The following is a 26,424-nucleotide window of genomic DNA, read 5'->3' as shown; positions in this document are numbered from 1 at the left end:
GTTGCTTCCAACTTCATGGTTACAGTCTTTTTAAAAGGCTGGTATGAGCAAGGAGGTATGACACTACCATACTCCGTTCTCAGGCTTTGGGTAAATTAGCCAACACATGCTTGGGCGGCAAAAAAACCTAGCGCCGGCCCTGGAGGCAGGTGACTAGTTTCTGCACTTGGATATAAAGGGAGATGGGAGCAACTCTCTAGAAAGAGAAGATCTGGGATATAGGCTGAGTAATCCTGAGGGAGTCACCCTAGAACAGTGGTCCCCCAAACTTTTTCTGTCATGCCCCACCCTTACCCATAATAGAACCTGTCCACACCCCCCCTTCCCTCTGGGAACTGTGGTCAGGAGCTGCAGAAAGGAGCGAGACCGCAGCCGGGCGCTGCGACGGGGCTGGAGCCAGAGCTGTGGCCAGGGTTGGGAGTGGAGTGTGGCTGCGAGTCAAGGCGGGGGTTCAGCTTCAGCCAGGAGCGGAGCTACAGCTGGGGCCTGAGCTGCGGCTGGGGCAGGGCCAGAGCAGAGTTGGCGGCAGAGGCGGGCTGGGTGTCACTCCTTCTCCACCCCCCAGGAGGGCTGGCCTGGGCCCCCCCATGCCTCCCTGAATGTTCCTCCATGCCCTCCCCCAGTGGGGTGCACCCCAGTTTGGGGACCACTGCCCTAGAAGCAGCCAACGTGAGTGAGAACATTTGAGTTTCATATTGATTTTGTATGTTAATAAGTGGGGAAAGGATCTTGGGTTCACTAGAGTCTTGTGTGACGGGTTGGATCACAGAAACCCCCTGGGAGCTGCCACCTGATGTACCAAGACTACTTCTGCCCTTGCTTTCCCTGACAGCTCAGGACCCCAGCACCCTGTCTTGCTGAGCCAGACACTCCCGTCTGCTCCAACAAAGACCCAGGGTCTGAATTACTTGCCCCAAAGCTGCAGGTTTACCTGAAAGCAACTAACATAAGTGTTCCTGTCTTTAACACTCAGATGCCCAACTCCCAATGGGGTCTAAACCCAAATAAATCCATTTTACCCTGTATAAAGCTTATACAGGGTAAACTCAAATTGTTCACCCTCTAACTCTGATAGAGAGATAGGCACAGCTGTTTGCTCCCCCAGGTATTAATACATACTTTGGGTCAATTAATAAGTAAAAAGTGATTTTATTAAATACAGAAAGTAGGATTTAAGTGGTTCCAAGCAGTAATAGACAGAACAAAGTAAGTCACCAAGCAAAATAAAATAAAATGCTCAAATCTAGGTCTAATCAAACTGAATACAGATAATCTCACCCTCAGAGATGCTTCAGTAAGTTTTTTCCTCAGACTGGACGCCTTCCAGGCCTGGGCACAATTCTTTCCCCTGGTACAGCTCTTGTTCCAGCTCAGGTGGTAGCTAGGGGATTCTTCCTGATGGCTCTCCTCTCTCTCTTTGTTCTCTTCTACCCCTTTATATATCTATTGCATAAGGCGGGAATCCTTTGTCCCTCACTGGGTTCCCACCCCCTGCTTCTCAATGGAAAGACACCAGGTTAAAGATGGATTCCAGTTCAGGTGACATGATCACATGTCACTGCAAGACTTCATTGCCCACTTGCCAGCACACAGGTATACAGGAACATTTATAGGTAAAACACAGCCATTTGCAGACAATGGTCCTACTTAATCGGAGTCATCAAGATTCCAAACCACCATTAATGGCCCACACTTTACATAATTACAATAGGCCCTCCGAGTAATATTTCATATATCTAGTTTCAGGTACAAGAGTGGTACATTTATACAAATAGGATGATCACACTCAGTAGATTATAAGCTTTGTAATGATACCTTCCAAGAGACCTTTTGCATGAAGCATAGTTACATTATATTCACTCATTAGCATATTTTTGTAAAACCATATAGACTGCAACGTCACACCTTGAACTAGAGAATATACCCCATTAGATTATGATGATCTCCAGGATTCATTAATTTGCAAAAATACCTAGCCATACCTGCAAAATTTAGACAACTGGTCTCTCAAGGGAGGAAACAATTCCAAAGAGACTACTAACAAAACTGAACCAAGGTCTTCTGAAAAACCTTGAATACTGCTGCTTTAAGAACATAAGAATAGCCATTTTGGGTCAGACTAACAGTTTATCTAGCCCAGTATCCTGTCTTCTGACAGTGGCAATGCCAGGTGTTTCAGAGAAAGTGAACGGAACAGGCAATCAAGTGATCCATCCCATTCTCCACTCCCAGCTTCTGGCAAACAGAGGCTAGGGAGCATGGTGTTGCGCCAGTGATGGACCTATCCTCCAGGAACTAGTTCTTTTTTGAACCCTGCTATAGTTTAGGCCTTCACAACATTCCCTGGAAAAAGAGTTCCATAGGTTGATTGTGCGAATATTTTCTTTTGTTTGTTTTAAACCTGCTGCCTATTAATTTCATGGGGTAACCCCTAGTTCTTGCATTATGTGAAGGAGTAAATAGCATTTCCTTATTCACTTTCTCCACACCATTCATGATTTTATAGACCTCTATCACAGTCCTGCCCCCCCTTTTCCAAACTGAAAAGTCCATCTTTTTAATCTCTCCTCATACAGAAGTGGTTCCATACCCCTAATCTCTGCACCTTTTCCAATTCCAATATATCTTTGCTGAGATGGGGTGATCAGATCCGCATGCTGCATTCAAGATGGGCATACCACAGATTCATATAGGTGTATTAATATGTTCTGTCTTATTCATCCCTTTCCTAATGGTTCCTAACATGCTGTTAGCTTTTTTGACTGCCACTGCACATTGCGTGGATGTTTTCAGAGAACTAGCCACAATAACTTCAAGATCTCTTTCTTGGGTGGTAACAGCTAATTTAGATTCCATCATTTTGAATGTATAATTGGGATTATATTTTCCAATGTACATTACTTTGCATTTATCAACATTTAATTTCATCTGCCATTTTGTTGTCCAGTCACCTAGTTTTGTGAGATCCCTTTGCAACTCTTTGCAGTCTGCTTTGGATTTAACTATCTTGAGTAATTTTGTATTGCCTCCAAATTTTGCCACCTCACTCTCTAACCCTTTTTCCAGATCATTTATGAATGTTAAATAGGACCGGTCCCAGGACAGACCCTTAGGGGACACCACTATACACCTCTCTCCATTCTGAAAACTGATTGTTTATTCCTACTCTTTCCTTAGCTTGCAAACGCAGCTGACAGCCTAATACAGGGGTGAGCAAACTATGGCCTGTATATGCCAGGCCACTAGACACCACCCAGCCATCCCTACACCAAGCTCAAAGTGTTACAACCCCTACTAGGTACCACAGGAAAAGAACATGACAGAGTCAGGTTCACCAATGCCCAAGGCCCCTGCTCAGTTAAGTGAAATATACCTTCATTACCCTTGCAAGTGACCTGTACCCCATGCTGGGAAGGTGAAATACCCTTAAGGACCCTTCTAGTAACAAGGAAAACTCCTTCCTGACCCCAAAAGTAGCCTTTACTATAGTTACTAATTATAGTTACTAGAGAGGCCTCTGAACTTAATTAAGAGTGTTCCAGTTGGGAAGAACATGAGCGCTGCAGTCAAGCCTTGGAGACTACAAATCCAATGATGCCTTGGGCAAGAGAGACAGACTTCTCCTTGCAGGGGTTGGAGGGAGAGCTCATGGTGGGAGATCCAGAAGCTACTGGTGAGAGTCTGCTGTTGCTGGGCTTCACTGGAACCAGGGCAGAGACTGTTGCTGTGCCCAGAACTGAGGTGGGCTTGCGGTGAAGGCATTGTGAGTAACCACCACCTTTATTGTTTGGGAAAGTGCTTGCAAGGGAAGGGAGATAATGAAAAGACTAAGGGGTTGCTTGAGTCTGATAAGAGACCAAGTGATCTTATCCTCCAACCAGAATCCAGCAATACTGACCCTTCCTTTAAACAACTCCTGTCTTCAGAGGAGGTATGTAGCTTGGAATGATCTCAAATTAGAATTGCTCTGCTCCTTGTTGCTTTGGCTGGGCTGTTTTACTGGACCAAGGGAGGACTGTCACCAGCTTCAAGATCATCAAGTGCACCCACATGAGTTTAGAACTCAAAATTCAGAGAAGTGCACATTCAGGGGTGAGGTAAATGGTGACAGTGTAAATATAAGGTGGTTAAGTTTCATTTACTACTGCACATTACATTAATTGACTTATTGAAGTATCCCTACTGATTTAAATTGGTTGCAACATTTTAATTAATCTCAAACTGCCCCACCCCAGGAGAGAAAGAAACAGACAGAGCCTGTTAAAGAAAAATACTGAAGGGATATTTATTCAGGCTTGAGACAGACCAGAAGCTCTGCTCCAGGCAGTCACCAAACAGGATTTACATTCTTGTAGCGTCAAGTTTTCCTTTAGATCTATGACCTAGAACTAACCTGTCAAAGTAGTGATCTTAGAGGGCAGTGACTCTGGAGAACATTGTCAACTAAAGCACTGAACCTAATCGTAGAATAATTTTAGCTCACGTATTTACAGTGAAAACTGACAGGATAGCTTTTGAAAAAATACTTGGGGCTTGGCAGACTGCAGTTTATCCTTATGACTGTCAGGAACAGCAAATGCTTACTCATTTCTTTAAATGGTAGCTGGTACCCTCAGAATTTAGGTCCTTGAACGGAAAATTAAGGGTAAACCTTAGTTTAGAAGCAAAATCTCCAGCTCAATGTTTTAGCCATAATACTGATTTTGCACTGACATTTTTAGTGTTGCTTAGACAAAACACGTGGCATCAATTGCAGTCAGGACAATGTGGTTTATAAACTTAAGCAGTTTCCCTCTCTACCTCCTCCTCTCCCCTCCCCATATATTGAAACTTGAATTTAATAACTTTCCCAATCCATGTAACAAGTGACCTACAAGCAGAAGGAAGTGAGGGTTCCAGCTAAAACTGATCACCATTGTGATGAGCTGAATTAATGTGTGTCAAAAGGATCCTTGAAATAAAGCCTGATAGAACAGAAGAATCTTAGCACATGACTGCCTACTGAATATATTTAGGAAGCATCTTCAAACTTGCAGGCTGATTTGAGGAATTTGTTATTGGCCATGTAGGGAACTGACAAGAGAATATTCAGAGTCTGAGAAAAAGCCTGGTTTTACTTTACTCTTGACTAGGAAGAGTTCTCGTGTTCTTTTTATAGGGAAAAGGGACTAGATTTTTTTCTTAAATTTTCACAGATTGATAATGTAAGCATGTCTAGAGTCTTACATATTTTTCTTATTCCTCCCTGTCATCAAACCTATCCTGAGAATTACCTTGTACTACCCTCCTCAAATGGGTAAACGCCTCAGTTTGCTTGTGAGCGGAGGAAACAAAAGAGCAACTTCCTTCACAGCTGAGCTGTTCTCTGGAAAGCTTGCCATAGTCAGAGCAGAGGAACACTTCTTAGTCCCCCTGTTCAAGTAAGAGACTACTCTTGTTCTTTAAGTCATCAAAAAAAGATTAAACACTAGAATACTATTGCTTTTGTTTTATAATATATGCACACAACAGGATAACGTATCTTTTTGTTTCTATTTGTCTTCTGTAGATTGCTCATATTTTAGCCATTTATAGTACTGATCAATTAAATATTCAACATACAACTAAAATGAAGTATAATTAGCAATAATTTATTGAATGGTGGAACACTTTATAATAAAAGTAACAAATTTGCATTTAAGTGACGAGTTTTCATCTCGTATCTACATTTCATACACAAATAGTATACTTTGTGACTAACATCACATCATTTACATTCTGATTGTCCGTATGGCTCAGGAGACATTCCTTAAAATCATAATTTTGTCTATTTTCACATTTTTGATCATCTGAATTTCAGATAATTGGGGTTTAGCAGCAATGGACAAAATAAACCTTTTTACTTGGTTAATTTTGCTGACAGACAATAGCACTAATATATAAAACTGTCCACAATCATCTTCCTGGGATCTTAATTTATAGCTCTTTGAATGCCAAACACAGGTAGCTGGAGAAATTTCAACTCAGCTATAGTCTGCCAGAATATGCAGTTCCATAAGAACCAAAACACTTCACGAAATCAGGTTGACTTTACTGGAACTTAGTTTTAGAGAGAAAAAACAAAAACAAAAAATGGAACAGTTTCAACCATGTTTACATGTCCTGTAAACATTTTCAGAGCAAAACATTCTGATTTTCCATTTTGAAACTTTTCTTTAAAAATGTTCTAAATGTTAAATAAAGATCTAAAATATAGTCAAAATCAAAACAAAACATTTGATCAATCCGAAGTGATTTTTTTTTCCCCAGAATTTTTCTTCAAGAAGAATTTCTAATTTTCAGTTTTCACTTCATTTTGGAATGAAACCCATTTTCAAAATTTCAACATTATTCACAAAACAGAAGTTCCATCCTCTGCACACATCCCAAACTCTAATTATGAAGGGTAAGCAACTTCCCTTTCTTTGAGTGCTGTATCCCACTGTGTGTGACCGATAAGCACTACTTGGTGAGGAGGGTGCAATGTGGCCTAGCTACTTGTAGAACCATGGTCCCAAAGAATGCATCAGTGGATGAGGCTTGGACCAAGGTGTGGCGTCTTGTGAATGTGTGAATGGAATTCCACGTTACTGCCTTGCAAATAAGCAAATGTACCCTCTTGAAATGATGCTACTGAGGTTGCTTGTGCTCCTATAGAGTGAACCCAGATCCTGTGTGGGGGAGGAAGATGTACAAGCTGATAAAGTAGAATACAGCCAGAAATCCAATTGGAAGACCCTCTGGGAGGAAATAACTAGTCGGCAAGCTTGTTTCGCTAAGGCAACAAACAACTCAAGTTTGACTTTCTGACCTGTTTTCTCTGTAGGTAACAATCGAAAACTCATCTTATGTTGAAGGAATAAAGTTCTCTCTCTTCGCTGGAGGCTTGGGGCTTTGGGGAGAATACAGGGGAATTGATAGTTTGGGGGTTTATGGGAAATTCCAAAACTACTGTAGGGGTAAATATTGAATACAGAGGGCCTGCCATTGGGGTTCCCAGTTTATCTGTCTGGCTGAGGTAACGAGGAAAGTAAGTGCTTCACTTGTCTATGAAGGCTAACGGGGTTGAAAGATGTCTTGATAAGTGTTGAAAGAGTTAATTAAAGTTCCATTGAGGGGTCAGTTTTATTACCAGTGGGAAAGTTCTACTTAAGCCCTCTGAGAACCTGGAGGTGAGTGGGTGAGTAATTCCAGGATAGCTATGCACTGGAGGGAGATATGTCGATTGTTGCCAGGTGAACCTGTATCGAGCTAAGGGAAAGAACTGTCATCTTGAGGGTAAGGCAGTAACCCAATATGTCAAGTAATATCTGTTGTCTCGGGGGACATATGATGGTGTTGGGCCCCGAGAGGTAACCTTTTCTGGTGAGCTCCTTTCTGCTATTAGTAAGAATGCCTTGCAGAGTTGCAGAACAGGAATGTTCTAGATCCAATGCCCATCCAAATAACAAGGTGAGGCAAAGAGTTTCTGGATTGGGATGTCCGACCCTACCGTTCTATTGAGTCAAGAGGTCTAGGAAGGGAAGAACACTGATGGGCAGGCAGCTGGGCTGACATATGCAGAAGACCTTGGAACCTGAATTGTCTAGGCCATTTGGGCATGATGATAACTCATGCTCTGTCCTGTCAAATCTTCCACATTACTTGAGGAAGCAGCAGGATAGGAGGAGAAACGTGGTTCAAACCATCTATCCAAGGGAGTAGAAGATCATCGTCTCTGGAGAACTAGCCCTGAGCTCTCCTGGAGCACGGGTGCAGATCACTTGCCAGGATTATCCAGGTGTGTCTCACTTAATCATTTCCCTGGCATTGCAGGGGTGTTGGGCATTGGTGCACCTCGGTCCTTCCTATTTTCTGCCTGTGGCATGCAACAGTCTAGTCTTCTATGGGCTGTAATACTTAGGTCTAATTTCAGTTGTTTAATGTGTGGGTGCTATTGGTGACCTGTGATATACAGGAAGCCAGACTAGATGATCAGGTGGTCCCTACTGGCCTTTAACTCTATGGAACAGTATGTGTTGCATTTCCTGTTTGTCTGGAAGGCGGGATAGGATTCCCCACTGAGTGAAGAATCTGTTCACCACTTAGCTGTATGCCACCATCTGCGAGTGGGAGCTAAAGTGCCTGCTGAGTCTGTCCGCCAGTGAATTCTGGGTTCCTGCAAGGTACGCTGCAGACAGGGTGTTGTGGTTCTTGATATACCAGTTCTATAAATTGGCCACTTGTTTGCACAGCAGAATGGATCTTGCTACTTCCTGTTTGTTTATGCAGATCAGTTGTAATGTTGTCTGACATTATGAGAATGTGCTGAGACTGGATTAATGGTATGAATGCCCTGGATGCTTCTCAGATGGCTCTGAATTCCAGGGGATGTGTGTTTCTCCTGATTACCTGGGATGTCCAAGTGCCCTATACTGTGTGACATCTATGAGCTCTCCCCTCCTCCCCCACATCTAACAAGAAGTGTCTGGTTATTGTCCTGTCAGGTGTGGGGGGATAGGAAAGGAGTGCCCATAGTAGAAGAAAATTCATCACTAAAAAACAGCAGCCAATGATAAAAATCAAAGAGTAAGTCAAAGAACTGCCTGTCCCTTCTGGACAGCTCTCATTTTTCTAATATCCATGTATAGTTATCAATGACAAGAGCTTGAGAGGGAAGCTATCATGTTCATTGATAATAGGACCACAGTTCTTCCAGACTTACCTGGGATTGCAGTGCTGCAGAGCAGAAGTAGGACAGCTCTTGTGGGGATTCCAGTTAGCCGCTCAGTTGCTGGTTATTGTTAGCAGATCAAGAGCTTGACTCCCAAAACTTGTTAAAAACTAGTTTTGTTCATATGACTAGACAGGAGTTTGTGGTGTTCCCACCAGCAGAAAATAGAGAGTGGGGACAGGGAGAAGGTATGGTGAGGCATGCTCAGGAAGCTTCCCCTCCAGCAAAACCTCTTTTATGGGTGCAGCCTATGGTGGCCATCACATGCCAGCTCTACCACCGTCCTCCCTCAGTAGCTGTCCTCCCAGGACAATAAAGAAGAGAGCATAGTGGTAGTCAAGAACTGGAATCACAGTCAGTCATACTGTTTTAACAGACTTAGTCATTTTAATTCCTTTAGCAATTAAGCACAAATTTGCATGAAACTTGGCCCATTATAAGCTATAGTGACCATGCCATAAGCAGAACTGAAGATAAAATAATACAGTTCATATACAGTTAGACAATGGATGTAAGAGAGTGGTCAAACTAAAGAGGAAAATCAGTAGTAGTGGCACCTTCAAGGAAAGCAAAACAAAACTCCCAAAGATTTTTATTACTTCCAGACAAATGATTCCTCTCTCCCATCCCCAATTCAACTTTATCCCTAATTCCTCCCTCATAAATGAACTCCACTAATCCATAGCAAATCTGATAGATAAATAGCAAGGAAACCGTCTTCAGTTACATACACAATATTTTGTAGTAATCCAGACACACAACAAAAGAAAAGAGCTTAATATCTAAGACTTCTTTTCAGATTATGTTGTCAATAAATACTTGAAGTTCTCTTAACATTGATGAAAAGTTTAGCTCGTCTTAGTCACGTTTGACATTTCTTGTCTGTTCTCTCTATTTTGAGACTAACATTTAAATCCACAAACAAACTGATCTCTTGGCTTCAAATCTAATTGTTTTAATACTTGTATATCATTCATGGTAGCCTGATTAAATCCAGTAACGAAATTTTTTTTTCTAGTAGGTTTTCATGTAATTACAGCAACAAGATGTGTCAAATATGCCATGTAAAGACTTGGCTATCAGACAACCAAAGTACTCAATGTCTATCACATTTTAAAAATGAGCTATATTAGTGATTTTATTTGAATGAATTTTAGTGCAAGCAAGATGTTTTAGAATCTACTCAATGTGTTACAATATTGCTTGTTAATTATGATTGAACTTACATTTACAAATAACTATGGGACATGCAATATGTTGCAATTTTAGGTTAACTATGGTCATTTAATTCCAAAGCTATTATAACTTTATTATGTAACTTCTTTTTACATAACCAAAGCTGCCTTTAATTACAGTACTGAAAAAAACATATCAACATTACACTTTTCATAGGCAATCTGATGACTAGGAAGAGCCGAGGATCTGATCTTCCAAACTTTACTCACACAAGCTGTTCTGATTACTTACAAAGGCTTACTCATATAAGTAAGGGTCATAGAGGTATTACAAAGCTTATTCTGAACTTTGGCTGAAGATATTAAAAACAATACAGAAATATTCAATAAAGGATATGTTTAAAATTTTCCTTCCCAAGCAATCAATTACCATAAATTTATAATTTAAACATGAAGACTATTTCCCCAAAATCCTTTTAGACAGAACATGTCATATTACATTATATTAAAGCTTGCCATGTTCAGCTTTTTAATCATCATTTCCAGAGTTTACCTTCATTAGATAATTTGTAGTTCACTGTTTCTGAAACGTAAGAATCTTTTTAAAGAGGCCTACCAGAAATATGTCAAGACACTGAACTTAAACCATTACTACAACTACTACTTTGATAAAAGAAGGGGAGGAGTTTAAGTCTAATTTGAATATCAGGGTTGTTACAAATTTGGTCTGATGATACTAGTAGAGCAATTTGGGAGTGCATAAGTAGCACTTCCCTTGCCATAAGCTGGGTGCGGGCATAACTAAAGCCATGAAAAACAATCATGGGGCATATATTTTAAAGAAAATAAATTTAAATGTGTTCTAAAAAAGCCAAACATATCTTCAAAGCAGTTCACAAGTTATATCTCGTAACAAGACAGGTAAATGACCACTGTACTTTAAAATAAGTTCTAATACTTAGCCTCGAGAAAGAGTGAGGAGTGTCTGTATTGAAACATCATAAATCGTTTGCCAGTTGCTTAATAAACCAACTTATTTGCTGCTGGAAAAAAGTCCACCTAACTGGGCAAGAGAATTACCACCAAAACCATTGTTTCTATTAATTTTAGGCATTTTTGTCAAGAGGAAAAGAATTCCTACACTTTGAAATGTTTGATTTAAAAAGGTGTTTCAAATAAAGCTTCAACAGTGGCCGTGTATAAATTATGCTCAAGAACCCAAGCAGCCACAGCATAGGACACAAAAAGTAGCTACCTGACAACTGCAGGGACAACCATACCTTGTTGATTTTCTGAAATGAATAATGAGATCATGAAGTCCAAAAATGTTCATTTCTAATATGGGGGGAAAAGGACCAACATCCCAGAGACTTTCAGATGAACTAACGTTAGCTCTTTCCAGTCTACATCTTAGAGATATGCAGCTACCCCATGACATAATTCTAAATAGCAGTTCAGAGAACTCAAGTAGCTGAATTTGAAGTGGAAAATTATCTATTAATGCAAAATCAAAATATTTCTAAATGAGAGTGGAAAATAAGCCAAAAGTTTTTCTTTGGGGAGTGCCAACAGAAACTGTTTTCTTTAAACTAGATAACTGTTTAGAGAATTCATGATCTCACACTTGTCAATTCAGAATTGTCTGACAAAAATAAGAATACTAGTTAGTATACTGGTAAGTAATTTCTAGAGGAATGCAAGTACTAGAACAGAATACTGTAATCATGGTAAGTAGTGTGTGTTTATGCATAATCGCACAAGATCATTAATTTTCTCTTTATATGTTTATATTTTGATGGTTTAGAATAGACCTAATAACCGACAGGTCAAATATTTCTTGGCAGTTAATGACAAATTGAGTTCAGAGCCCTTTACTCCTTTAGCTGGCCATTAACTGCCAAGAAATGTTCTCCACATCTGTTACTACTGCTTAATTTAAATGTTAATAGGTTATATTGAGAAAAGCTCACTAGAGTTTGTGAGCAGCAGCAGCAGCTTTGGTGGAAGAGACATTATTGGTTGAGTATAACTATTTAATCAGAAAAAAACTATATTTTTGTTTCTAAAATTACTCTAGATGCACTCATTTCTGAGTCAATAAGTTATGGTAGAATGATGGCTGATTTCCTTCAAGTGTCAGATGAAACATCTCAGTTAAAATGTACATTATTTACTAAAGACAAAAAGATGGTTAGTTCCAGCCTCTGGAATTTTCTATCAGTAATAATGTTGAATTTGGAACAATGGATCTACGCGAGAGTATAAACTGCTTCAGAGAACTTGAACAGGGGAGTGTGAACATGTTACCTTTAGAATTTTAACTATAAACCCAACGCCTTCTGTGTAATTGCCACTGTGACGAGCATCTTGAGGAGTGCTTGCTTGGGTTTGCTCAAGAAAAACAGGCATCATAACATTGCCAAGGAAGTCAAAAAGAAATATCTAGCAGCAGCTATCAAGGCTTCTGCAATAGTTGCTAGCATGCTCTTCACTGGAAACTACTGCTAGGAGGGCTACTGCCTTTGTGGTCTCTGAGGGCTCCAGACTAGCTATGAGAAACAAGTAAAGATTGACACCACTCTCTGTTTGAGATTAGAGGACAAATTCCAGCTCTTCTTCCTCCACATCTATACAACTGAGGATCAGGAAAAAAGTTAAAAACTACACAACGATCATCTTCATTCTCTTCCTGCAGCTGGCCAGAATACCACAGGGAGCCTACTCTCCCAAATTTCATACCAACTCACCTAAGACCCCTGAGCAGTGGTATTTTTAGGGGTCTTCTTTGGCATCTGTATGCCAGTTATTCATTCCGCTCCCCCTCCAATCATATCAATAGTTTCTCCAGTCATATCTTCCAACTGCATTTTGCTAACACTTGGATGAATAATTAGTCCTGTCAGAGTTGTAAATTGTGCGAGTGGATGACAACACACTCCAAACTGGCCTGTGAGAAGCATGTCATCCAAACACACCTCCAGCAGCATCAGCAAACTTCACTACTCTGTACTTGAATGTAACACCTGTCATGTACATTTATCAGAGTTTTACAATTGAGACAATTTCCCCATTCATTAGATTTATACAAAACAATAACCTTGGGGGTGGGGGCTGCACAAATCTTCAACAGGCCGACTTTCAGAGTGGACCCAGTCAGCATTTTCAAAAACCATGGCAACAAACAGAATAGACACCATTTAAATTCAACACTGAGAATGGAGAGGAAATAATACATTATCCAATTCTAATCATGTGGATGATTCGAAGTTTAGATTGACAATGCAGATAGATAATCTTACCTCTTCTCCAGAAAGATAATATGCTGAAAGCAGACCACCAACAAAACGGATGTTTACTTCAAAAACTGAAATTTCTGCATTCTAGGGATATAAATACATATAGTTAGAGTTTGAACCTCAGTTTCATATGAAAAAATCCAGTGTTAGTTTCATAAGGACATAATGGCATGCTAATGCATGTTATATATAATGTATTCACAATATCAATTATAGCAGAAGAAATATCTCAAGTTGACCATCCTTCACCTTATTTTGTGAGTGTTAAACTCCATTAATACCAAATGTCAGCACGCAGAAGAGGGAAACAAATGATTCTAAGCATAACGCTGTTAGTTTTTCTTCCTTACTTTAAAGATGCTGTACAACTCTAGTGCTGACTAGCTCTGATCCCTCCGCAGTTGTGTCTAAAGTGCCCCACATCTTGGTATGCTTCTCCTCTAGTGTTCTTCTCCTACAAGTGACTCAGTACCTGTGCACAGAATGTGCTCCCAGATCAAATATGTTTTTGTTAGACTTCCATCTTGACCAAGGTTTGCTCTCTCAATCTAACAGATTCTTTAAAAGAGAAATTACATTGAGTAGATGTAGTAATTATAAAAATGGAATAATAAAAGCACATAATCTTTCACATTTCTAATGTCAGTCCTTCTCCAGATGCTCTTGGCCCAATGTGTTTTTACATACCAATATTATGTATAAGCTTTCATGGAACATGAAGTTGCTTTAACAGGGAAAAATTTCCAATGGATTCTTCATGCCTGCTCCTCTAAAGTGTATGACAACCTACATAATTTGATAATGTCATTTCAATGAGAGATGTAGGATTTCTGAATACTGATCATTTAAAAGTTACTTAACCTAGTGCCTGATTGCTCTCAAAATATTCTGTTCAAATGTTGCCTTCATTTTGCAGAACTGAACTTAGCTGACACTTCAGTTAAAAATGCCAGAGAGGTCAGCACATTAGTACTAATGATTCTGTCACACATTCAGATAGCACAAGGACACCTTAAGTGAGTTTGTATTATAGATGAAAGATTTGAATTTTAGGGCAGGGGCCAATGAGTGCAATAGCACAAGGGTGGCTGTCAATTGCTAGAGTGGTTAAAAACTACTATGAAGTTAGTGAGTTTCCCAATTAGCAAGAATCATATTTTTGTAGTGCCATTAGCGTATAAAGAATTGGCTGTAGAATAAATAGGCTGTGCTACACAAACAACATATGCAGCTTCTAAAAGATATATAAGGGGTTCAAAAGACTGCATAAACAATATAGAACTAAAATCAGTGACATATGAGCATAAAAGATGGAATGCTCCATGGTATAGAATGGGTTTAAGAGATTATTAGGGAGGCTTTTCCAAAATTATAATGTTATGTGAAAGAAAAGCCAAAGTCAGCCTAAAGTCCAGTAACTTGGGTGGGGCTCACCATCTATCTATTCCCAAGAACCCCCTGCCAATCTTCTAGATATAAGAGACTACTTTTTCCAGTATCTTTCCCTTTGCCCATTCTTATGTTTAAGAATTAGGACATATAGAGATGTAGAGTGGATTATGCAGTCATGGCTTCATACACCCTTGGTTTGGTCAGATGTTTGCAGGATGAGTTTGACGAAGGAAGCATTGAGTAAGCCTGCATGGGGGCAAGCACTAAAAAATGTGAACCATGAGGTGGCCAGGATTATTTTGGGAGCTCAGAGGGAGGGCAGTGATAACACAGGGATATCCATAACAATGGTCCTGAGCTTCTTAGAGATAACAGAGTACATCTGAAATAGGCTGTGGCAGACATTTGGCCCCTTGACCAGGCACTGGGTCAGGCGGAAGATGGGTACCAGGGTTTAGTGGGTGTGAGATGAGTTCATGCTAATCACTGGTGTTCCCCATGGCTGGTGAGGGTAAAGTCTGAAAGAGCCATCACGCAGACGTAAATGAGACCCAGGATTGCGCAGTTGGACTTCATGCTCAGTGGGGTGGAAGGTAGAATCTGAAGTCTCAGACCTGAGATCCTGCCCCTATCCAACCTTGTGGCCTCGGTCACTCCACCCCCCCACACACACCTTACATGGGGAAGTTGTTGGAGGAGGGCAGAAAGATTTCACAAAAGAGCTTAGTCAATGAGTAGACCCTCCCTTGTCTACCCAGAATAACTGTTTGCTTTCTGATCACAGCCATGTAACCCACACAGGAACCAATTAATGCCTGGTATCAGAGAGCAGAAGTCAGGAAGTGTAGCAGCCCTCCCTGAAGTATAATTAATAAAGTTGCAGCCTGCTGTTTAAGCCCATCCCAGCTGTCTGCCAATCATTCACCTGCTTATCCTGGTCATCAAGTGTCTTCAAGAAGTTTGTTGCCAATACTGAAAAATATTCTGACACACAACTTGGTCCATCAACTACATTTGCAATGTCTCACCGCTCCCATAAACCCAACAGAGGCCTGCTAGAGGACTACTCCAGTAGTCTTTAAGAGAACCACAAAACAGAAGTCTGGACACTATTTCTAGCTCCAAAATTGGTTTGAGACTGTTGTTCATAAGCATTCTCTCCTCTCAGGAGGTGTGCTGCCTGCCAGGAGCCGATATCCAAGATGTTACACAGGGATTGTCAAGGATCATCCAGTCCTCTTACTGCTACATCATGCTACTCATCCATGTGAACACTAATGATACTGTGAGGTATGACTCGGAGCAGCTCAGAAGAGACTACAGTGCTCTGAGAGCAATGGTGAAGGAGCTGGGGGCGCAAGTAGCTTTCTTTTAAAGTGTGGGGGCCCAGGTAGAGAGAGATACATTCTGGAATTTAATGCCTGGCTGCAAGTTACTTGGATGGGATAATACACGACTGGAATATTGATATAGAAGGATACAGCTTGCTCAGGAAGGACAAGCAGGGGGAAAAAGGGAGGAGGTGTTGCCTTATATATCAAAAATCTATGCACTTGGACTGAGGTTGAGAAGGAAATAGGAGACAGACTTGTTGAAAGTCTCTGGGTAAGGATAAAAGGGTTTAAAAAAAAAAAAAAAAAAAAAAAGAAGGGGGTAATGTCACAGTAGGGGGTCTACTGCACACCACCAAACCAGGAAGAAGAGGTGGATGAGACTTTTTGTTTATAAAAAAAAAATAAAAAAAATAAATCATCCAAAGCACAGGACTTGCTGGTGATGGGGGACTTCAATTACCCAGACATCTGTTGGAAAAGTAACACAGCAGGACACAGATTATCCAACAAGTTCTCAGAATGTATTAGAGACAATTTTTTTATTTCAGGAAGTAGAGAAAGCTACTGGGGAGAGGCTGTTCTAGATTTCATTTAGACAAACTGTTGAGAATTTGAAAGTGGAAGGCAGCTTGAGTGGAAATGGTAAGTTCTTGATTCTAAGAAATCGCAGGAGGGAAAAACAGCACAATAAAGATAATGGATTTCAAGAAGGTAGACTTTAGCAAACTCAGGGAGTTGGTTGGTAAGAGCACATGGGAAGCAAGTCTAAGGGAAAAAAGTTCAAGAGAGTTGGCAGTTTTTCAAAGAGACATTATTAAGGGTACAAGAGCTAACTACGGCACTGCATAGGAAAGACAGGAAGTATGGCAAAAGACCAGCTTGGCTTAACCAGGAGATCTTCAATGATCTGAAACGCAAATAAGTCCTACAAAAAGTGGAAACTAGGTCAAATTACAAAGGATAATAATAGAACAGAAAATGTGAAATGGCAGAAGTGCTAAATGTCTTTTTTGTTTCAGTTTTCACCAAATAGTAGCAATTGGACATCTAACAGTGAATGCCAGTGAAAATGAGGTAGGCTCAGAGGGTAAAATAAGGAAAGAACAAGCTAAAAATTACTTAGACAAGTTAGATGTCTTCAAATCACCAGGGCCTGATAAAATACATCCTAGAGTACCCATGAAGTAGACAAAGGCTATATCTGAGCCATTAGCTATTATCTTCGAAAAATAACGGAAGATGCGTGAGATTCCAGAGGACTGGAAAATGACAACTATAGTACCAATCTATAACAGGAAATAAGGACAACCTGGGGAATTAGAGACTAGTCAAGAACAAATGATGTCAAACCAACCTAATAGCTGTCTTTGACAGGATAAGCCTTGTGGATGGGGGGGAGGGGGAGGAGTGGTAGAGGTAAGGATTTTGATATTGTCTTGCAACACCATCTCAGACAAACTAGGGAAATACAACCTAGATGAAGTTACTAGAAGGTGAGTGCAAAACTGGTTGGAAAACCATTCCCAGAGAATACTTATCAGTGGTTCACAGTCAAACTGGAAGGGCATATCATGTGGAATTCTGCAGGAATCAGTTTTGGGTCCAGTTCTGTTCAATATCTTCCTTTATCACATAATTGAGATAAACGATTTTACTATCAAACCATCTGCAGTGATTCCACCACCATTATGAATGTTTGCCCAAATGAAGATCCAGTTCATTTTTTGAAAATAACAATTGCTTGAAAGTTATCAGATTTACAAAACTGCATCCACATACCTCTCTTTGCAGCTTTGTTTGAAATCTTAACTCTTACTATATTCTTGATTCAAATCCACTGAAGCATATGAAACAAATGAAGGAGCCAGACATTTCATGGAGTGTAGCTTTGAGAGCTGCATCTTTAGTAGGATAGTTATTCTTAAGATCATTATGCCAAGATAGTTTCACCTTGGCAAAGTAGGTGGATAATATAGAGATTTGTAAAGCAGCAGAAAAGGCCTCTTTGGTTAGGGCTGACCCCTCCCCTCCTCATTTTTGCAAATACCAAAAGGATGGCTCTTATTTTTGGTCCTCAGATCATGTGCCCTTGTCTTCCCTTCCTCTTTTATACCTCCAACTGATCACTCAAAAGGGTGTCTGAAAAGTTGTTTAATGTATTATACCATCCTATTAGAATCCCTGAGGAGAAGTAACTGGATTTGTGCTCATTTCTTTCCTTAGGAAGAAAATAATCGCATTTAAGGTCAGGAGAAATTGATCCTTGATGTTCCCTTTGTAAAACTATGCAGAGCAGACGCTAAGTTATCCTCATCAGAACATATGAATATGTATTTCTCCCAACTTCATTTTGTCATACCATTCTTTTCATTATCCTCACCAGCCTAATGCAGAATGTACCAGCAGTGCCTCGTTGACTGGCTAAAGATAAAGCTCATTTAAAGATTTCATTCTAAACAAAAACTTCAATAAAAATATTCAGACTCTGGTTTCCTGAACTTGTCTACTGGAAAGTGTATTTTAATGCATTAGCCACACTGGAAAGACTTGTCTTATCTCACCCTGGTCCTGTTTAGTGCTTTGCCAAGCAGCAGCAAATACTCTGGGAACTGTATGCCGACTAAGGAAGACATTGCATCTGTTTATTAAATACATATTCTGCAGCACTGATAAGCCTGTTTTTATTGTTCAAAGCAAGGTGAAACAAACAAGAAGCACACATGGTAGAAGTAAATTGTTCTGTTCCCTTACATCTCTTTAATGAAAGGAAAGTACACTGCCCTCACAAACACTCATACAATTAAAAACAAAGCCTCCACAAACTTCTTCTCAGCTACAACTGAGCATAAGGAGCAAATACAAAAAGGTATATTTCTGAAGATACTGTTACACTAGCTGCTTGCAATCCATTTGCTGTGCTACAGGAAGGCATCTGGCAGGTCCTTGGCAAGTTCACACTGCAATGATCGTGCTCTGAAGAAAGGCTGATGGAAACCTCCCACATTTGATTGTGAGGTGCAAGCTTCTGTTAACTTTAGCATCAACAAAACCTACAAGCTTTTAGGGTCTTTACATGTTAGTCTATTACTATCATTACATATTGCACTGCTGTTGCCAGATATTTTATAGTGCAGCCAACTGTGCAAAGTAAAGAGGATATGAAAGCAAAATAAGCAAGTACACATGGTGAAGACCTCTCCTTATCTCACAATCTGTCTGACCAGAAGGGCAAAAAGAGACACCATGTTGAAAAATATGGTATCACGCAAAAATATCTGCTGCAAGGTAAAGGAAAAATATTTTGAATGAGGAACCTTTACAGCAAAATCCTAACAAAAGCAATTTTACTGTCTTCTCTTATTCCAAAAATAAAATGCAATATCTTCAGTATTCTGTGTGTGTACATCAAGTGCCAAATAGTAGGATGAATACATTTTAAAGTTAAGTACAATTTCAACTAAGGTCTTTTTCAACTAAAATAAAAACCATGCAGAAGAGTGAAAGCACAAACTCTTTATAAAAAGGGAGCCATCCAATCTAGCATAAACAGCAAATGGGATTATTTTATCAGTTATCTCCACAATCCGTCAATCTTTATTCAGTGTTAACCATTAACCTGTCAGAAAAGCAAAAAAGAAATGCAATATTTACAGTTGTCAGTGTGACTTTAGTTCTGCTCCCTTGTGTATGTATCCTTTGAACTAAATGAGACTGAGTCCTCTCAGAAAATGTCAGGGCTGCCCAGAGGATTCAGGAGGCCTGGGGCAAAGCAATTTCAGGGGCCCCTTCCATAAAAAAAAGTTGTAATATTATAGAATACTATATTCTCATGGGGGCCCCCGCAGGGCCCGGGGCAAATTGCCCCACTTCCCCCCCCCCCACCCCCCGGGCAGCCCTGGAAAATGTATGTGATCATGTAATTGAAGACTGTATCATAATGAATACACAGAAGGGACAGAACAAGAGGTTTATGGTTGCACAGGTGTTTCCTAGCTTCTGAGCAGTTGATTTTACAGCTTAAAGAACCTGCTGGAATCCCTGAAGCTTCAGCCCCACAGCACAGACAGTTCATTACCTGAAAACAGTTAAAGGCTGTCATCCCATAAGAAAGGACCGACCACTGGGTCCAGGTGCTGGGGGAATCAGTGGTGGGCAAGTCAAGGCCAGCCCAGACCAAGAGCATTCCTCCTCTGACAAATGACAAAGGTTTGTTGCAAACAAAAGCAAGAGAGTTCTCAAAACAAAAAAAAGTTGCAAGTATCCTTTACAATGGAAAGTGTTAGGCAACCTGAATTTACGGATCAGATCCCTCTAGTACGGGGGTTCTCAAACTGCATTGCAGTGCGACCCCCTTCTGACCACAAAAATTATTACATGACCCCAGAAAGGGAGACTGAAGTCTGAGCCCCACTGCCCCAGGTGAGGGAGCCAAAGCTGAAGCCTGTAACCTGGGCTCCACCTCCTAGGGCTGAAGCAAGTCTAAATCAGCCCTGGCGTACCCATTAAAACAGGGTCCCGTACAACTTTGGGGTCCCGATCCATAGTTTGAGAACCGCTGATCTAATACCAACATAGGGAGCAGATCTGAAGACAATCGCTGTAGAGTGAGCAGAGGTTCTTTTGTGAATTGTGTAGCAGAGATTTAGATAGTACAGGAGTAATTCTCATGTATTTCTATAGTGATTGAGTTTTACACCAACAGAGTAACATGGATGTATTCCTGCTATTTTGGAAGGGAGCTAACCCTGTGGTCTATTAAGGTGAGCAGATATATCTTAGGCAAGAAAGTATGAGTCTCAATTATAGAATACAGCATTTTATCTTACATGTTAGCCTTGAATCAAATTTGAGTCCTTTGGCCTTTCCTTCAAAGATCTGCACAACCTACTTCCTAACTTCGGTCTGCCAAAGCAACATGCCTAACTCCCCCTCTGTCACCTGTTCTCTCTGCACCTCGTCCATGCAACATGCTGCAGCTTCTTTGCTGACTCAGTCCCCGTGGCTCCCACTGTCTTCTCTGATATTGATGGTCTTCATTAAAGAATGACTGGGGGGAAATACTTCTTTCAAGAAGTAATTAAAACAATACATAGACCTAGAAGGCATTTTTATCACCACCAAGATTTTGTTTGATTAGACTGGCTCGTCCATTCTTCATCTGCTTGTCATCTATTTAGATCAGTGGCACCCAACATGTAGCCCAAGCCTAGGCCACTTGAGGCTTCTGAGACTATAAACCATGGCCCTCAAGGTCCCCTCTGTTAAGTAAATCAGCCTGCCACTAAAGATAGATATTAGGGGGCACCATTTCCCTAAATGAGCACTGCTTCCCTATAGCAGCTCTGCTCAAAGCCGGAAGGGCTCAGAGCAGCTATCATTGCTGTTCAGCTTCAGCTATTCCCCACTGGCTTTCAGCTGCATCATAGGGGTGAAAGGAAAAGGTAGTAGTTCTGGCTGTGATGTCCCCAGGGAGAAAAGGAGCTCCAATGATTCTTCTTCAACCTGTCAGAATGCCTAGCCAAGGATGACATCTGTGCCTTACACAGCAACCTCGGGCAGCCCAGGAAATGGGAAAGAGGGAGAAGCTGAGAATCAGCAATCAGTTATTACAGTTATGGCTCACCAATGCTTTACCAAGGCTCCTGTGCAAGTTGGAGCAGCCAAGGAACCATATACCTGCTAGTATATAATCCAACATCCTGCATGTTCTAGACCTCATCCCTCTAACACATTCTCTGGGCAAAGGACTGTGGAGTCATAGGAGCCAGTTGTTGAGAGCAGGGACCCAAAACTTTTCAAAAAGAGTCTTGCACACTTTCAGCATAAATAATAATATTGAATATTATCAATAATATATCAACAACATTTAAAATATTGTTCATTTGCTAATTTGGGTTACTGATCATTCTAACAGTTCAGTAGCAGGGTCATCCTATCTCTGCATTTCACTCTGCCTTAGTTTCAACACGTGTGTAAGCTAGGTGGTCAACTTCTCAACCAGTACATCAAAGAAGCGCCCATCAGTGTCAGTTTCTCAGTCCTATTCCTCAGGGATGCAAGTATTGTTCAAAATATACACAGATTTCAATATCAGAATAGTAAATTAAGTCCTGCTGCCTGGCCTGGCCTAAGACCTCAGCCTCAGAAAGTTTCTGCTTGTATCCCCAGGCAGGCCTTTCATATAATCGGCGTGGCCTGGAATTTCAAGCAAGAGCCTCCCTACCTCCTGCCAATCTCTCTTTTAACCGATTCATAGAGTTGAGGGCCAGAAGAGACCCTTAGAAAGTCTAATCTGACCTCTCATATATTTAAGGCCATTCAATTTCACCCATTAACCCCTGAATTGAGCCCAATAACTTGTGTTTGGGAAGGCCTCTCTTCCAGACAGGCATCTAATCTTTAACTGACATCAAGAGATGGAAAATCTACCACTTCCTGTGTTAGTTTGTTCCAATGGCTAATCATAGAATCACAGAAAGGTAGGGGTGGAAGGGACTTTGAGAGGCCATTAGCCTCCCTGAGCTGAGGTAGGATCAAGTACACCTAGACCATCCCTAACAGGTCTTCGTCTAACCTGTACTTAAAAACCTCCAATGATGGGGATTCCATAACCTCTTTTGGAAGCCTATTCCAGTGCTTAACAATCCTTACAGTTAGAATGTTTTTGCTAATATAACATAAATCTCCCTTGCTGCAGATTAAGCCCATTACTTCTTGTCCTACCTTCCCTCATAGGTCAGGTTTTCTAAAACTTTTAGAATTTTTGATGCTTTCCTCTGGACTTTCTCCAATCTGTTCACATTCTTCCTAAAATATGGTGACCAAAAGTGGCTACAGTACTCCTGCTAAAACCTTACCACTGCCAAGCGAAGTGAAAGTTACCTTCCGTGTCTTACATACAACACTCCTGACGATTGATAAAATTTTGAATAGTGTGGGGCCTAGTACAGATCACTACGGAACTCCAGTAGAAAACATCCCCACTCACTGATGACTCCCCATGACAACTACTTTGAGTACTATCAGTTCTTAATCCACTTAACATGTGATTTATTCATATCATAGTGATAGGGTTTTGTTTTGTTTTTTAATCAAAATGTCATGTGGTACCAAGTCATATGCCTTACAAAAGGCAAAGTATATTACATCTTTGCAGTTACCTTATTCAACCAAACTTCAAGTCTCAACGAATGAAGTAAGGATTGTTTGACAAGATCTATTTTCCACAAAACCATGTTGACAGGCATTAATTATATCCCTTCCCTAGTAGTTGCTTAACATCTTTCACAGTTACTAATGTATGGGAAAATACTTCATCATCCTTACGCAATACAGGCACCTAATCCTGCTTCTTTCCAGATACATAACAAATATTTATTTAACACTTCTGCCTTTTATGCAATATTAACAATTACCATCTCCATCTACCCATCTACTTTCTGGCTTTTATGAAGACCAGTTGATCTTCAGGCTTAATTTAATTTAACGCATTTGTGGATAACTAGCCTAGAAGTAAAATGGTTACTCATCCTCTCATAACTGATATTTGAGATGTGTTATTCATGTCCATGCCAATCAGGTGTGCACGCATGCACAGCAGCTGCAAGATTTCTTCCCAGCAGCATCTGTCGGGTTGGTCTGGGGACCCCCTGGAGTCACGCCTTCATGGCGCTCAACAGAGATCCATTCTGACCTGTCCCCACCCTCAGTTCCTTCTTGCCGGCTACTCTGACAGAGGGGTAAGGTGGGTGGGTATTGGAATGGACATGACCACCACATCTCGAAGCACAGTTACAACAAGGTGAGTAACTGTTTTTTCTTCAAGTGCTTGTTCATGTCAATTCCAAATCAGGTGACTCCCAAGCCTGAATTCCAGAAGCGGGGTCGGAGTTCAGATATCCACTGACTGGAACACTGCTCTACCAAAAGCCACGTCATATCTGGCCTGCTGGGTAATAGCATAATGTGATGTAAAGGTATGTATAGATGACCACATCACTGCTTTGCCTATTTCTTAGATGGGAACCTGCGCCAGGAACGCTGCTGAAGAAGCCTGTGCCCTGCTTGAGTGCACTATGAGCAGAGGGGCAGGCACCTCTGCCAGGTTTAGTGCTCATGAATTCAGGACATGATCCGCAACGAAATTCGTTGAGGAGACTGGAAGACCTTTCATCCTGTGTGCCACGGCCATAAACAGTTGAATGGATTTCTGGAACAGTTTTGTTCTTTCAGTGTAAAAGGCTAGCGCTCTGTGGATGTCCAATGAGTGAAGCTTCTGCTCTCTGCTGCTTGTGCAGCTTAGCATAGAATACAGGGAGGAAGATGTCTTGGTTGACGCGAAATTGGGAGACGACCTTCACGAGGAAAGCTGAGTGTAGCCTGATCTGAACCTTGTCCTTATAGAACACTGTGTAAGGAGGCTCTTAGGGTCTTGAGCTCAAACACCCTCCTGGCTGAGGTTATTTCTACCAGAAAGGCCACCTTGTACGAGAGGTAGAGCAGGGAGCAAGTCGCCAGCAGTTCGAAGGGAGGCCTCATCAGTTTGGAAAGGACCGGATTAAGGTCCCGGGCCAGGATTGGTTGTCAGAAGTGTGGGTATAGCCTGTTGAGACCTTTCAGAAAACAGCTGACCATAGGGTTGGCAAAGACCAACCGACCCTCTGTATCTGGATGGAAGGCAGAGATGGCAGCCAAGTGAACCTTTATTGACAACATGGACAGCTCCTGCTACTTAAGATGGAGAAGGTAGTCCAGTATAAGTGGTATGGAGGCGAGCGTCAGACACAGTGTTGAGCCACCAGATTGAAAATCTCTTCCATTTGGCCAGGTAGGTAGCCATGATGGAAGGTTTCTACTGCCAAGGAGGACTTGTCTAACCGGGTCCGGCAAGGTGATTGGGGCTTCCACGGACATTTCCAGGAGAAATGTGTATCAGTGCTGGCGGGGCCAGACTGGAGCTATCAATACCACCGAAGCTTCTTCCCTCTGTATCTTGAGAAGCACCTTGTGAATAAGAGGGATGGGCAGAAATGCGTATAGGAGATGACTTCCCCATGGGAGGAGGAACGCCCAGGCTATGATCCAGGAAGGAGCAAAACTGCTGGCACTTCCAGTTGAGTTGCGTGGCAAACAGGTCTATTTGGGGAAAGCCCCACCGTTGTAAGATGGAGTTTGACACATCCGAGCATAGGGACCACTCGTGGCCATGGAATGACCTGCTAAGACGGTCCACCAACTCGTTCTGTACTACAGGGAGGCACGATGCCTGCAGGTATATCGAATGCTCCACACAAAAGTCCCACACCCTGAGGGCTTCCTGACACAGGAGAGAGAGGAGTGTGCACCCCCCTGTTTGTTGATATAAAACATTGCTGTTGTCAGTCATAACTGATACACATCTCACTGCCAAGTAGGCTCAGAAAGTCTGTCATGCTCTGAGCTCTCTGACATTGAAGTGGAGAGCGAGTTCCACCTGAGACCAGAGGCCATGTGTCTGGAGGTCTCCCAGAGGTGCTCCCCAGCTCAAGGCTAACATGTTTATCACTAGCAAGAGGGATGGCTGAAGGCTGGTGAAGGGGACCCCTGCACACCTATCTGCAGATCAAACTACCACAGGAAGGAGTCAAGGACCAGGCGAGGCAGAGTCACGACCCTGTCCAAGCTGTCCCAACCCGGCCGACACATTGAGGCGAACCACGATTAAAGCGGCTGGAGTCTGAGCCTGGCGTGTTGCACCACATAGGTGCAAGTGACCACGTGTCCCAGGAGTTTCAGGCAATTCCTTGCTGTGGTGGTGGGGAACTGCCTAAGACTTAAAATGATATCCCCCAGGCCTGGAACCTTGCTTCCGGGAGGTATGCCCTGGCCTGTGTCGAGTCCAGTACCATCCCTATAAATTCCATCTGCTGAACCAGGGACAATGTAGATTTCCCCACGTTCAGGAGATGGCCCAGTTCATTGAACGTCATTCTTATGAAGTTGACTTGTACCTGCCGCCTGTGTAGGAATGTGGCCACGACTACCATGCACTTGGTAAATACTCGAGGAGCCATTGACAGAGGACTGTGAATTGGTAGTGGTTGTTGCTCACCACAAACCTGAGGTACCTTCTGTGGGATGGTGCGACTGCTATATGAAAGTATGCATCCTTCAAGTTGAGGGCAGCATACCAGTCCCCTAGATCCAGGGAAGGGATAATGGAGGCCAAAGAGACCATGAGGAATGTCTTCATGAACCTGTTGAGCTCTCACAGGTCTAGGATGGGCCTGAGCTCACCTTTGGCTTTCAGTATTAGGAAATACTAGGAATAGAAGCCCTTGCCCTTCAGCTCCCAAGGAACCTCTTCCACTGCTCCCAGCTATAGGAGCAACTGCACCTCCTGTATGAGGAGTTGCTCAGGAGAAGGGTCCCTGAAGAGGGATGGGGAAGGAGGATGGAAGGGCGGGAGGGCCGAGAATTGGAGAGAGTATCCCCTTTCTACTGTGTGAAACACCCAT

At 41.7% G+C, this 26,424-nt stretch overlaps 1 protein-coding gene across 1 annotated transcript in view; it reads right to left on the bottom strand.

Moving 5' to 3' along the window:
- The window catches only part of MAN1A1 (mannosidase alpha class 1A member 1), a 208,750-nt gene that overhangs the window by 91,546 nt on the left and 90,780 nt on the right, over positions 1-26,424 (bottom strand). Inside the window, exon 4 of the mRNA XM_034765788.1 lies at positions 13,206-13,286. Within this exon, the coding sequence (XP_034621679.1) occupies positions 13,206-13,286 (81 nt within the window). The remainder of the gene's footprint in view (positions 1-13,205; positions 13,287-26,424) is intronic.

The sequence above is a fragment of the Trachemys scripta genome, chromosome 3, assembly GCF_013100865.1.
Source record: "Trachemys scripta elegans isolate TJP31775 chromosome 3, CAS_Tse_1.0, whole genome shotgun sequence".
NCBI lineage: Eukaryota > Metazoa > Chordata > Testudines > Emydidae > Trachemys > Trachemys scripta.
This window is presented reverse-complemented; position numbering and strand designations above follow the sequence as displayed.